This window comes from Bombyx mandarina, chromosome 23 (genome assembly GCF_030267445.1).
Source record: "Bombyx mandarina strain Sakado chromosome 23, ASM3026744v2".
NCBI classification, from domain to species: domain Eukaryota; kingdom Metazoa; phylum Arthropoda; class Insecta; order Lepidoptera; family Bombycidae; genus Bombyx; species Bombyx mandarina.
In genome coordinates, this window is record NC_143229.1 from 1,669,635 (window position 1) to 1,684,443 (window position 14,809).

Here is a 14,809-nt window from a genome sequence, read left to right on the forward strand (position 1 = left end):
GAGTTTGAATTGCATCTGTGAGATTAAATACGGTGCTATTTTTTGTTTATATCATATTTAGTGTGTATTGCGAATTTAATAACGGATAAAAACTTCGAACAAAGAGCTTAAACTCAAATAACCACTTCGTGGCACCCGTTTTCTTTCGGTAAAAGACATTTATTTATTTATTTAAAAGTAAAATAAGGAAGAGTTCGCGACGAGAACGGAACTCAAGTCCGGAAAAAGCGCTTATAAATGTTTTGATGATTGGATTATTCGTTAGCGCACTAATAAGTGTTTTGTTTCTGAATGAACATACTTTGAAGGTGATAATTAATTTGGATGAATAACTAACATTTTGTGCATTATGACAGAGTATTATTAGAATATTAAGGTTCCCGGGGATCTGTTGGATGCAATCAGCGCAGGACCGATCTTTGTGGCGAGGCTTGAGGAAAGCCAATGTTCAACAGTGGACGTCTGTGCGCTGCTAGATAGGTAGATACATTGCAGTATCCTATTTAGACTAAACGAATTACTTAACTACCTATTGGCGTATCTGGCGTTATATGGTGCCCATAGTCATCACTCACAAAGAGAATGTCTTTCGAGACATGGATTCGAAGTCTCATTTTGGATTGTATAGTCTCGTATCCGCTGTTTAGTCTTGCTGACTTATGACGTAATCGTTTCCCATTCTTTAAGCAATTTTAATTTAAAAAACCCGGCGTTTATCTCTTACTCGTCGTATTAATTAAATGCTTTACATTTTTTTTATCGGTTCCCAAACATTTCTGTAAATATATTAATCGGCACGAGTCGTGAGCTCTCGACAAAAGAGCGAGGGGTCGTCTGCGCATCGTACACTTAGGGTAAAATTATAATTAAAATTTTTAGGGTAAAATTATATGACTCACTCATGTATTACATTTTTTAAAATTTAAATTAACTTAGTTCAATTTCGGATTTAAAATTGTGTTAGTAATTTTACAATAGTTTTGCTCGGGGTTTCGCTCGTGTTATAGTCAGAAATAACCCTATTTTTAGCCGACTTCCAAAAGGTATTTATAGGAATTGATAAATTCATCACTATTTTTTTCTCTGAAAAACAGATATGTTGTCGAGTTTTTCCGTTAATTTGCTTTTCCTCTGTGGTGACTGATATAGAAGATATGAGGCCTATAAAATCAAAGGCAGCTATATCCATGTCTGTCAAATATTCAGGTAAACTACAAAAATTGGCCCTGAACACGTCGTTACGGATCCTCCCGATCCATCGAAGTACTGCTCTTGCTAGGGTCAGTGTTAGCAACACTCCCGATTTGAGAATCTGAAATAACTTTGTTCGTGTAGCTACGATATTCTTTATTTTAAAACAGATTTATAAAGAATGAGAATATTACTAATAATCTGAATTTTAAATGATAAAACTTCGTTTATTAGTACTTAATACAGAGTAAACTTAACTTTTTTGAACTGAATTTGTTAGAGATTTAGCTGCATTTGTTATAGCATGACATGCATATAACATGAAAAAACTAAAGCATGTTCAACTAACTAAACAAGATAGAGCCACTTTTACGACATTATGGCGTTTAGCTGCCTTTGATTTTACGGGCCTCATATATACGAATATAATATTATTAAACTTTAGATTTTAAATGATTTTCATTGATTTCTCTGTTGTCAGGGAAAGCATTTGAATAATATACTTAAATCTATTCCTAATTAATAAGCCTATTAGAGAATCTTACAGCTCCTTTAGACAAGAACTAAGTTCCTTAAGTTATCCTTTAATACGAGTATTGATCAATGTCCAAGACAAAAAAAAACTGACTTTTACATACGTAGTAAACAGTTTCAAATAGTATAATATATTATATGTTCTTTTGGTATTAAATGTACATTTATCCACAATACATTATTTATAAGAAGCTGGTGCCTGAAATAATTAAAAGAGGTTAATAAAAAATGTGTGGATAATAAATTGCACGGAAGTGTAGTTTGCTGCAGTAACCCATACCTTGGGCCCCGAAGGTCAAATATTTAGGCGTCACCTAGAAGGATGACATTCCGCCCCCATATAAAGACAGTACGCGACCGTGCCGCCTTCATTTTAGGACGTCTCTACCCGATGATATGCAGGCGAAGTAAAATTTCCCTTAGAAATAAGGTGACACTCTACAAAACTTGCATACGCCTCGTAATGATCTATGCAAGTGTAGTGTTCGCTCACGCGGCCGCACTCACTTAAAATCATTCCAAATCATTCAAACCCGTTTTTGCAGGATAGCCGTCGGAGCCCCGTGGTTCGTCAGGAACGTCGACCTCCATGACGACCTGGACTTAGAGTCCATCAGTAAGTATCTGCAGTCGGCGTCGATGCGCCACTTCGATAAAGCGGCACGACATGAGAACCCTCTCATTGTGGCCGCCGGTAACTACATTCCCGATCCTGCGGTAAGAATGGAAAGTAGTCGACGTCGCCCAAAACACGTCATCTCGGATCCTCGCGATCCACTAACGGTGCTTTTAGGTACCTCAAGTACCGGTCACCGCTCTCATCGAACCCGTCACCGCTCTCATCGAACCCGTCGCTTGCGACGAAGGGCTCGACGAGTAAATTAACCCTCAGACACAGCCCACTGAGTTTCTCGCCGGATCTTCTTAGTGGGTCGCGTTTCCGATCCGGTGGTAGATTCTGCGAAGCACGGCTCTTGCTAGGGTTCGTGTTAGCAACGTCGTCAGGTTTGAGCCCCTTGAGCTCACCTACTAGTTAAGGTTACGCTGGAATAGCCTCTCAAGGCTACCAGCTAAGGTAGGAAACAAAACAGATGCGCGTGCACAGCACAGGGAAGCAATCACTACTGACGGCAGGTGACACGACGCGGGAAGATCTAATCACGTAATTGATATGGCCGGCTCCACCCCCGTTCTTGCTTCGTACCCCAAACAGACCCAAAATGCACTTCTGCGCATGTCAAAGTCAGAGCTCACGACTCGTGCCGATTACTATACAAAGGTTGTTTTTATTAGTGGCTCAGAATAAACTGCCATTTTAAAAGGGGCTCGTTGCTTCTAGTTAAATGGATTTTCACGACAAAAATAACAAGGGGGGTGCGGCGGTGAACCAGAACGGCGGACGTCACACACTGAGCGCTCGTCAGTTTAAAAATACCCGCGTAATTTAAAATTAAAGTGAAGGTAATTCGATAACTTAACTGTAACATTTTTAACCGACTTCAAAAAGGAGTAGGCGTATGAATTCGACTGTTTTTTGTGTATGTTAGTTACTTCAGTACTATTTTGTAGGTGAAACGATTTTAATTATTCTTTTTTATTTGAAAACTGGTGCTTCTCATGTAGTTTTGATGTTTATCAGATAATAATACATATTTAATTGATTCAGACTACATTATATAATATGTATGTATTTGATGATTTTAGTTTGTTGAAATTAGTTTTTGTTTTTGTTAAAAAAATGTATTATTTTATAGAAATTGAACTTATGGAGCAAAGGGTTTTTGCATTATGTCTCTCCAATAAGTACGTAAGGTCATACAAAGGTATAAAGTATAACTGCATCTGTGGTGCAGTAAATAGGTATCCTGACTGTTGGGTGGAGGGTCGTGGGTTCGATTTCGAAAAATAATTCTAAAAGGTCGAAAAATTCGAAAAAGTTTGCTTGCTCTTTATCTGGATGTCTAATATCTAACGTTCTAACATCATATTAATAAGTGAAGCAAAAACTTTGCAACCCTTTTTACGAAAATTGCGCGGACGGAGGAGTATGAAATTTCCCACACTTATCTCTATATATAAAAATGAATTGCTGTTCGTTAGTCTCGCTACAACTCGAGAACGGCTGGACCGATTTGGCTAATTTTGCTTTTGAATTATTCGTGGAAGTCCAGGGAAGGTTTAAAAGGTGAGAAAATATAAAAAAGCTCGGAATTATATAAAAACAAACAATTTTGTTTTTCCTTTGATGTGTCCCCTTGATCTGTCTTTTATTTATCGATTGAGGCACTACGAAGTCTGCCGGGTCAGTCTAGTAAAGAATATAGAGAAGCAGTTCAGAATGTTAAATTTTTTTTCATTATGCGTAAAAAATACACTAAGCAATAAAAAACTATTACACACCATGTATTTGACACATCACACACATATATATATATATATATATATAAGTATATACTCATTGTTTGTACAAACTTTTGTTGTTGATTATAGTCTATGCTCAAATTGAGAATAGATTAATCTATTGTTTGTTATACATTATAGATGTATTATAAATAGTCAATAAATGTTCAAATTCATAATTTCAATTAATTATAGTCAAAATTCGACTACTGGGAGACCGCTAGTGTGTATTAAAACATATAAGTTAGGTATATCAATTTCAGGTACCCATAGTACAGGGAATTCTAATTTGGGGATAGACGACAATGTGTGACTTGTCAGAAAAGAAGTAAGTCCTTGAGAGGGTATTGTTTCAATAGCAAATACTATATTTTTTACTGGTGGTAGGACCTCTTGTGAGTCCGCGCGGGGGGGTACCACCACCCTGCCTATTTCTGCCGTGAAGCAGTAATGCGTTTCGGTTTGAAGGGTGGGGCAGCCGTTGGAACTATACTCGAGACCTTAGAACTTATATCTCAAGGTGGGTGGCGCATTTGCATTGTGGATGTCTATGGGCTCCAGTAACCACTTAACACCAGGTGGGCTCGTCCACATATCTAAGCAATAAAAAAAAAATCTCTTCAATCTCGTTTCCAAGTCTGATATCTGATATTTGGAACAATATTAAACTCAAAACATCCTCTTGTATGTCTTACACAAGAGATAATGTGTATCAACTTTATCAATTTATCAGAATTTCTACAGCTTTATCCATTATCAAGAAAATTGAGCTAGCTACCTACCCTCCGCTCGTATTCAAGAAAAAGATTTCAAAACGTAAGATTAATAAATCCTCGTCGTAATTCCACGTTTATTTCCATAGTCACAAGTTCGATATTAGATTTTCATGGACTTGGACTTGAGCCGTTTCATAAATATAATGTTTCTCGTGTTTCGATGTAATCAAATATCAACTCAATGCGATATGGTAGAAGCGTTGAAAACGCTTGACGTATTGCGTGTGTTTAGAACGTTTTGGAGTTGAGGCACGATGGTAATTCACGAGGAAACTTATTATTGTTCTCGTCGTATGATTGCGCAGTGGATTTTGTGTCTTATAGAGATTGAGGTAAAGTTGTTTTTACTTCAAATACGTCTCGGCGTTACGTCGGCTTTAGAACGTATACATTTCCGGACTAGATGTTTGTATGTGTGCGTTTTTTGCAGCGGCTCTGTCTTGTGTTACGACTAAATTTCCGTCTGCGTTTATTTCCTCGTTTTTCTTTATTATTTTCGACTTTTCTACATATATAGATAAAAATGTTTACGCGGAATTGTGTTTTCGATAACGCTTTTCAATTTATCTAAAGTATTGCTTAAGTGTGTTTCAACACATTGCTTGCCGTAATTTGTTTTTTTTTTACGTGACGTCATCAGAATATGTGTATATAGAAATTGTATTTTTTTTCCACTAACATCCGATTGCTATAAGAATTTGAGAGCCACTGTAGACTTGTGATTCGCAGTCGCTCGGGTTTTTGAGTCTAACCTTGCGTAAAAATAGGCACTTACTCGTACAGACTTATAAATAATAATAAGTGTAGCTTAAAACTAAAAAAAAATAGTTTCAATGGTAAACCGAAGTAAAAATTTCAAATTCTTTTTTACTGTCGGTACAGGTCTGATATTAGAGCGAAATCATAATATCGTTGAATTGTCATCGGTCTTTGACTTTCAACTTAATCAGAAGTCGATGAAAATGATTTTTAAATACTCCATTACACACAAACAAACATAACAGGTAATGAAAGCGAATCCAAAAGAAAACTAATATATACGACTAGCCGTACTCGCCCGCTTCGCTGGGCATTTAACATTAACATTATTATTTGTTGTCATTATTATTAGGGAGTCCAACACTCATATAAATATTAGCCTATCCATTAAGTACATGTATTTTCTACATAGATACCAAGTTTCAAGTCAATCGGATGCATGGTTCAGTAGTTATAACGGAACATCCGTAAAAACCACTGTAGATTTATATATTAGTATAGATTTTAATTGCAAAGAGACACAGACATATTTTATAGTTCAGGCAGTATAAAATAGCACGGGCTCATTCTAACAGAAGCTTTCATTTCATTGACCCAAGTCAGGAGTGGCTTATAATTTATATTTAAAGCGATGTCACACTTTCATTTTTAAAGGATTAGTGTTAATTTTATGAACGTCAAAATGTCATGGCGGACGATATGTTGCGTTGTGGTAATTGAGCGTTGACTGTATTTATTGTTTTGAGATATTTATTGTATCTTTATACGACAAATTAAAGACTTAATATAAGAGAAATATAAAATTGATGCGTTGCTTTTGTCGGCTGGATTTGAAAGGGTTTTGTGTCATGGCGGACGTCGCTCGCTGACATTTTGACGTTCAGAAACTGAACAATTAGTTTGATGGTAATCGATAGTGTAAATCAATAGTGACTGTTGTCTTAACTTGATCAACGTTTTTATAGGCTCTTTATGGATTCCGATAAATATTACTCCAGATCGGCCGTTAGTTGTGTAGAGGGACCTACACGTAATTACGTAAATTAAAAAAAAATCTGGTTTAGTTATTTATTACACGACGTTGTTCCTTCACCGTGGAAGTCAACCGTGAAGATATTTTAAGTACGTATTCCATTAAAAAAGTTGGTACTCGCCTGCGGTATTCGAACACCGGCACAGTTAAATTGCTCCATACAAATGCAGCCGTCTTATCCTTTAGGCCACGTTGAGATTGTCATATTTGTGACCGGATTAACTGAAAAATGGGCGGCATTTTTCTCTGAGTATTATACCAGGGTACTACGATTGCCGACTAGTATTTGTTGATTGTACGGCGTGTACTTATAAAGAGTTGGTCAATAAATAAATAAAAATACTAATGTGGATTACCTGGAAACAGAAACGTCGGATAAAGTGTGTTATTGCGGCAAAAATCAAATCCATTCTGAGCGAATTTAATTAATTATTTGCTTTACATGTAGACAATGCGTCAGGTACTGCATGGTCTGCAATTTTATCTAATACAAATTTTAATGGTATTAATTAAGGGGTGTATCATGCAACGGTATAATATATCATATTTTTTTCGGCATTCGCAAACCGAAGGCATACTTGAAGCATTAGAGCGTAATATTAATCGTGTAATAAAAGTGAAACCCGCAAAAATATAATTTGTGTAATACTGGTGGTAAGACCTCTTGTGAGTCCGCGCGGGTAGGTACTACCGCCCTGCCTATTTCTGCCGTGAAGCAGTAATGCGTTTCGGTTTGAAGGGTGGGGCAGCCGTTGTAACTATACTAAGATCTTAGAACTTATATTTCAAGGTGGGTGGCGCATTTACGTTGTAGATGTTCATGTGCTCCAGTAACCACATAACACCAGGTGGGCTGTGAGCTCGTCCACCCATCTAAGCAATAAATAAATAAAACTGGCTATCGTCCGTGTTCACGAAAACTGTAAAGTATTGAAAATATTTGAAATAATTTAATTATGGTATCATACCCATTTTCGCAATTTGACAATAGATGGCGTTACTCGTTCCGGTATAACAATACAATAATTTTGAAGTCGTCGTGGCCTAAAGGATAAGACGTCCGGTGCATTCGTATGAAGCGATGCACCGGTGTTCGAATCCCGCGGACGGGTACCAATTTTTCTAATGAAATACGTACTCAACAAATGTTTACGATTGACTTCCACGGTGAAGGAATAACATCGTGTAATAAAAATGAAACCCGCAAAATTATAATTTGCGTAAAAAAAAAAAAAAACAATCGGAGCTACGCTGTCCTGGATATTTTTAAAAGGCGCGCGTCCGAATTTTGACGTCACTACTCTCATCTTTTGGGCGGTCGCTCATGCTCGGCCAAGTGGAAACTTGTTTACCTGTAGACGATTATTTCTATTTTAACAATATTCAAGAGGTGTGTCCACTCCGGCGGTTCGCATTCGATTTTCCATTCTCCGCCGTATTTTTACTGGTGGTAGGACGTCTTGTGAGTCCGCACGGGTAGATACCACCGCCCTACCTATTTCTGCCGTGAAACAGTAACGCGTTTCGGCTTGAAGGCTGGAGCAGCTCTTACTGTAGCCAGTACTGTAAAAACTGATACCTTAGAAATCATATCTCAAGGTAGGCGGTGGCATTTACGTTGTAGATGTCCATGGGCTTGGCTAAACACTTAATATCAGGTGGGCCGTGAGCTTGTCCATCCATCTACGCAATAAAATTAAAAAGTGTTTAAACTAAGGGCTAATCCATATTACGCGGGTAACCGTAATAGGCGACTTGCAGCCTGATGCGGTTGCGAATGAGGCCAACTGTATTGTTAGTGACCGCATTAGTATTTGAAGAAGCAAGGCTTAATAAATTGGGGACCGTCGTAAGCTGAGCTGTATGTACACTGTGAGTAAAAACCGTCCGGCTGGCCGTCATTCCGGCCGCACCCCTCTAAACTAAGTATTCTCGCTTGCGGTCAGCCGTAGAGACCACATAGTGCGCATCAGCCCTAAAGCTAAGACCCGAAACTAAAAGTTAGTTGCGGTTGCGGGTAACTCGAGTTGTATTGTTACGTCGGTAAGAGTAACGCCATCTATCGCCGAATAGCCGAAACGTATATCAAATAATCTAGGAACATCTAGAATGCTCGAGAAGTACAACGCCATCTATTGTCAGATAGCGGAAGCACACATCGAAAGTGCTCGACTTGTGAGGAATGCTCTCGACAGTTCTAGGGCTGTCGTATCGACTATAAAAGCGTTGCAGAGATAGCACGCAGTCAGTCAGTAATCGGAACTACTCGAAGCGAAACAGCATACGGATCACCTGAAGCGAAGAGGAAGAAGTGAATTGAGAATTTTAAAGTGTTCTTTAAGTGTTTTGAGTGTTCTAAGTGTGAATACAGTTCCAATATATCCTTCGACAGAATTTTTGACGTGACAACATCTTATAATTCGATGGAGCCTGCTGCACGCACGAAAAAACATGACTCATTGAGGTGTTCCATTTAAGGCTTTAAGTGCAAGCGAGAGCGCGCAACGAGCGACAAAGAGGCACAATCGGCCTCCGCGGTCGGCAGCGTTCGACATCTGTCTCTCTCCTGCTTGAGTGAGCGATGCATCTGCGTGGACAGCTGCTATACAATAATACATTTATATGTTTTCGTCAAGTATGAAGTTCAGTGAAAAGTGAATGTGGTGTCAATTGTCCATACAAAATATCTATCAAACAAATAAAATTAAATTTTTCTTTTGAAAAATGAAACCATTCCGTCCATCAGTATTTTCTTATGACGTTGTCACGTTCAACTATCGTCAGTAAACCGACTTTACAGACAACCGATTTTTTTTATTTATCCCGAACCCCAGCGCGTAACAGTATGCTTAACAAACTACCCTCAAATGGCTCAAGCTTAACCGTACAAATAATAAACTATTCGTCCTCGCACCGACATATATAATTTGCTCATCAAGGCTTATCTCACGTTAGCGTTTGTCCACCAGTCTCGAACTAATAATAAAACGCTACAGTCTATGAATTGGACCAAAGGAAATTCTCTTGTACGAAATGTGACTGCACTCTGGCACGTCGCCAGTGTACGAGTCCGTTTATTACTGATTAACCCATTCCGCACTCGTTAACTCATATCACAGTGTCATTGCTTATGATATCACATCTGTATCGTGCCCTTAAAGGGTAATAATGGCCCGTTATTGTGATGTGATACGTATCTATGTGATGGACTTCATGTTGTAATACTATTTTCTTTTTTGGTTTTGGTATTTCAGTCAAAGAAATGTCGTTGAATATAAATTGTATAATACATTGTCTCCTGTCTTTGAGGCAAAGCGGTTGTGCGTTTGAAGGCCGAGAGAGCCTTTTTACAATTTAAAACGACCTCAAACCTCAAGGTGGCTGTTCGACAAGGGTTTTGATCATGTGGCGGTAACTTAAAATATGTTACTGATTATCTACGGATGCAGATTTTAATTTGAAATTCCGCAATATTATGCTCAACGAACACACATATATTAGAGACAACAGATGATTTTATTTTTTTCCATAAATATTTGTATCACTGATCGATTTACCAAATTTCAAAATAAAGTCAATCTTATTATTAATTTGCTGAAACAATTGGGCAAAAGAGTATATTGGCGTAAGCCCTTATAAATGTTTGCTAATTAGTTATTTTCACGACTCTGGTAACCATACTCGTCGGGTTCGACGTGCAATCTAATCCATACATCAGCCTGCTGAGTTTCTCACCGGATCTTCTCAGCTGGTCGCGATTCCGATCCGGTAGTAGATATATTCGCGAAGCAGCTGCCTTTGAGCGGTTAGGTCTCCTTCGGAGGTACTCAGGCAGCTGTTCGCAAATCCCACCCCTCCTAGCTGAGCCTATTATTCGCCCATGTGTCCTGGTGAAACTGTAAAGGCCTTGGAGCCCCTAGTAATCCGTCTTTATTAAAAAAAAGTTTTATTTTCGTTCTAAAGAAGCAGTCCAGTTCACGGCGTACCCGTTGTAAAGAAGCAGCCGGGGTCCGTGGTCATTCACATACGATTTCCTATATCCACCTTGTGGGCATCATGCTCCCGTACCACAGATACAGCTATGGCTGCGATACCAACTCGAGCGGCCTTTATTGTCGTTATCGGTTTGGTTTTCAGCGTGAAACTCTATCGCGCGTACCAAGTTTGTTTTTATCTATAAAATAAATAATAGTTTAAAAAAAACTAACAAATCACGCTTTTATAGAAAGTCCAAATAAAAAATAGAAAATAAATTTTAATAAATTTGAATTAAAAATAGTGTGAGAAAAAATGATTTTATTGTAAAAAAGCGTGGGGTGCATGGTATCAATAGTTATAAATAAATATTTTATGAACAAATATGAGTAGAAGGGTTATTTTGATAATATCCTGAAAATCGCACAATAAAATTATTTTTCTTACACTATTTTTAATTCAAATTTATTAAAATTTATTTTCTATTTTTCAATTGGATTTCTCTATAAAAGTGTATTTTGTTAATTTTTTAAACTATTATTTATTTTTCATTTTTTAGTTGAATTCAATAAATTTTTTGTTTTTAATTTTTTTTTAATATTGAATTGCCATCAGTCCTTAATAAGTATACCAAATTTCGAGATAAATCCGACGTTTTGAAGGGGGTCAAAATCATGTTCAAAGATTCCTTTACATACTAACATACATACGTCTGAAGCTAATAAAAACGTATTAACAATGGGAATTGCTTGAAACTCAAGTCAAGCGTCTTCACGCTACATACTGCAGAAAAGTTTAATTAGTTTTTTCTTGCAGTGACGAAACAAAAGATGCCGACGGACGAGCCCGTTCAGAATCCGGAGACACCGATTCAGTTTATCACGTACGAGGAGTGCTACACGACCACCGATGGAGAGAATCTAAGGTATGACAGTCTTCTTAGAAATCGTCTAACCAGATAGTGTACAGTATGGCGATTATATACCAGATAATGGATTGGGGCGTACTCCGAGCATTATATTAGCACGTCGTGGCCTAAAGGATAAGACGTCCGGTGCATTCGTATCTAGCGATGCACCGGTGTTCCAATCCCACACGCAGGCACCACTTTTTTCCAACCTAACAAATGTTTACGATTGACTTCCACGACTAATCAATTCCATCGTGTAATAAAAATCAAACCCGCAAAATTATAATTTGCGTAATTACTGGCGGTACGACCTCTTCCGAGTCCGCACGGGTAGGTACCTCCACCCCGCCTATTTCTGCCGCAAAGCAGTAATGCGTTTCGGTTTGAAGGGTGTGGCAATCGTTGTACAGAGACCTTAGAACTCGTATCTCAAGGTGGGTGGCGGCATTTACGTTGGAGATGCCTATGGACTCCGGTAACCACATAACACCGGTGGTTGTGCTTATCCACCCATCTATGCGATAATTAAATAAAAAAATGTATAGATTTATTTATCTAAAACTCAGACTAAAATTCAGATTTGACTTAAATCCACAACCCACGGATAAAACTTAGGTCGTTAACTCGAAGTGGGTGGGTGGTTTTCACGTTGTCTGTGACCGCCGATCCATCTCGAGCAATTAAGCAGTTCCTTCTATCCTTGAAAAGTTTCCTTGAAAATTGTAGTATGGAGATTCGCGTTCTAGCTTAATTTGTCGCCAAAAATTACATTATTTCAACAACATAAAGGTGAAGTTGAAAATCAATCTAAAATAAGTTAAATTACGTATTAAATTATTAATATAATAATGTAGTACACATTTATTACCAATCAGTACAATTAAAGTAATTTTAATTTAATTAAAGTAATGTGGTTACATTAATCCTAAATATACAGCATACAAGTGTAATACTTGTATCATCCTTAGACATGACATGTGACGGGCAAAGCTTCTTCCTTAAAGCTTTGAGATTAAGCTGTAATTATGAGTATATAGATGGATACAGACAAAGAGGAAGGAAATCATTATTAACACGTCGAATATTTAATGAAACAACGACAATTACAATTGGTTACATAGTGACGCTAGTGATATTCAAAATATTACAATGAGGATTTTGAATGAAGAAAGTGAAGAGGTAAACGTTCTTTTGGACGACCACTGGCTAGGTGTACCGAAAACTGGAGTCAGTACCAATCGGGAGATGCCCGAATACTTTTAATTGTCACGCGTAGCTTAGTAGGCTCCAACATCAAACATCTGTTACAAGCAAGACTCACACTTTATTGGGCCGAAAGTGAATTCCCGGGGGGACTATCAGCCGGAATTAATGGCCTGGCTATAAGTAAGCTATAAGCGTTTATCGTATTATGTAGAAACGATATGTTCAAAGCCTTATTCATCTGAGGTATGTAGAGTTAGAAATAAATTACGCTCAAACCTTCCTAACGACATTTATACGTTGATGAATGATACATGTTTACAATACACTGAGTTTCTCGCCGGATTTTCTCAGTAAATCGCGATTACGATCCGGTGGTAGATTCAGCTAAGCACTGCTCTTGCTAGGGCCAGTGTTAGCAACGCTCCCGGTTTGCGCCCCGTGAGCTCACTTACTCGCCCGGTTACGCTGACATAGCCTCTCAAGGATCAGCTTAGGCACGAAAAAAAAAGAGCTCAAGCTAATAAAATGTGTCAAAAAGAATAGAAATAATTATTTTAAAAACTTTACTGTTCCTTCTTTCTTTAATTTTTTACTGTTTTTCAGAACTTATATATGCAAGATACTTTGAAATTATCCTTAGCGTTATTCAGAATTTGATTTGTCAATAGAGTTCTGACTCGCACAGACTAAACAGTAAAAATTGTCACATAAATACTTAACGCAAGAGAAAAATGCGCAGGGATACACGAAAAAAGGCATTTAAGGCCACAACTCTCGCAGACACGTCGAAAAACAATACCATACGAAAACAATATGTCACGTACAAACTCTGTAGCACTTCACAAGCGAAATTATTGAACAAATACCGACATCTGGCGCGTCGTGCTCACCGCAGCACTATCGCCTATCTTAACGGTATAAGTGCTAAATTCGCGTGGCATATATTGGTGTCTGGACCTGTGCCAAGTGCAACGGCTAGTCAGAATCATTTGGCAGGGACTAGCAGTCCAGAGCAAAGGCTGGTAATGATCGCCCGAAAGGAATGTTATTCTATAGAAGGCAGTGGTAGCTTTGATAAAAAATTGTATTACTGAAAATCGTTATGGCCTAAGTAAGACCATTATAAATTTGCGTAATTATTACTAAGGCTTATTTGTGTTGCGAAGGTTTTTTTAGATGTTTTGTAGTCAGAGTTAGACTAGGCCCAACTAAAGTCACAAACAAATACATGGTGCTCTATTTTCGTTTCTTTTTTAATAAGGTCCTTACTACCTGAAATTTCATGTTCATCACCAATGCTTTTCAAGAGATTACTTTGGCCAATCCCAATAGAATGCTGACTTTTTCGTTATAGATGACTAGCCACTTAGCCCATTGTTATTTGGTTACTGGAGTTCATGAACATCAGTCTCGCTTCACCTTGAAACAACTTAAGTTAGTGCAGTGATAGTGTGCATTCTTAAATATTTTTACATTATCCTGTAGCCTTCCTGCGCTCGTCCACCGAAACGAGGGTGGGCGGTGGTGCGAGCGTGGTGCGTGGCCTGGTGGCATTCCGGAAGGGAAGACACAGAAGATACGGAGCCAGAGGAGGAACCATCAGACCCTGGCTACGCGACACCGGTTTCTGTAGAAACCCCTCTACAGAGCTCTGTTTCGAGGCAAGTATTTTATTTTAATTTGAAGACTTTGGTGTTCTTCACCTCATATTATGTTTATTACAATGTTACAATATATTTTTATGTTCGTGAATTACACTAGTTGGTTAAATACGCTAGATGATGACCGAGCTTTGCTCGGTTCTTTTTTTGGATAACGCCATCTTGTTGTGTCTTTAAAGCAGTTAGTTGCTCTCTTTAAGAAAAATAGTATTATTATTCGCCAAAAGATGTCGGAAAGAGTCAAAATATATTTCATGAATGTAAAGATGGTAACGAGCCCAATAAAATATATCAAAAGCTCTTTTGACGTACCAATATCAACTTAAAGAAAAAAAAACTGTTTATCGCGGGCACTCTAGGGGAT

General features: G+C 38.0%; 1 protein-coding gene across 1 annotated transcript in view; it reads left to right on the top strand.

Annotated features, from left to right (window-relative positions):
- The window catches only part of mAChR-A (muscarinic Acetylcholine Receptor, A-type), a 92,764-nt gene that overhangs the window by 66,769 nt on the left and 11,186 nt on the right, over positions 1 to 14,809 (top strand). The window contains exons 3-4 of the mRNA XM_028179756.2: positions 11,485 to 11,593; positions 14,270 to 14,445. Of these exons, the coding sequence (XP_028035557.1) occupies positions 11,485 to 11,593; positions 14,270 to 14,445 (285 nt within the window). The remainder of the gene's footprint in view (positions 1 to 11,484; positions 11,594 to 14,269; positions 14,446 to 14,809) is intronic.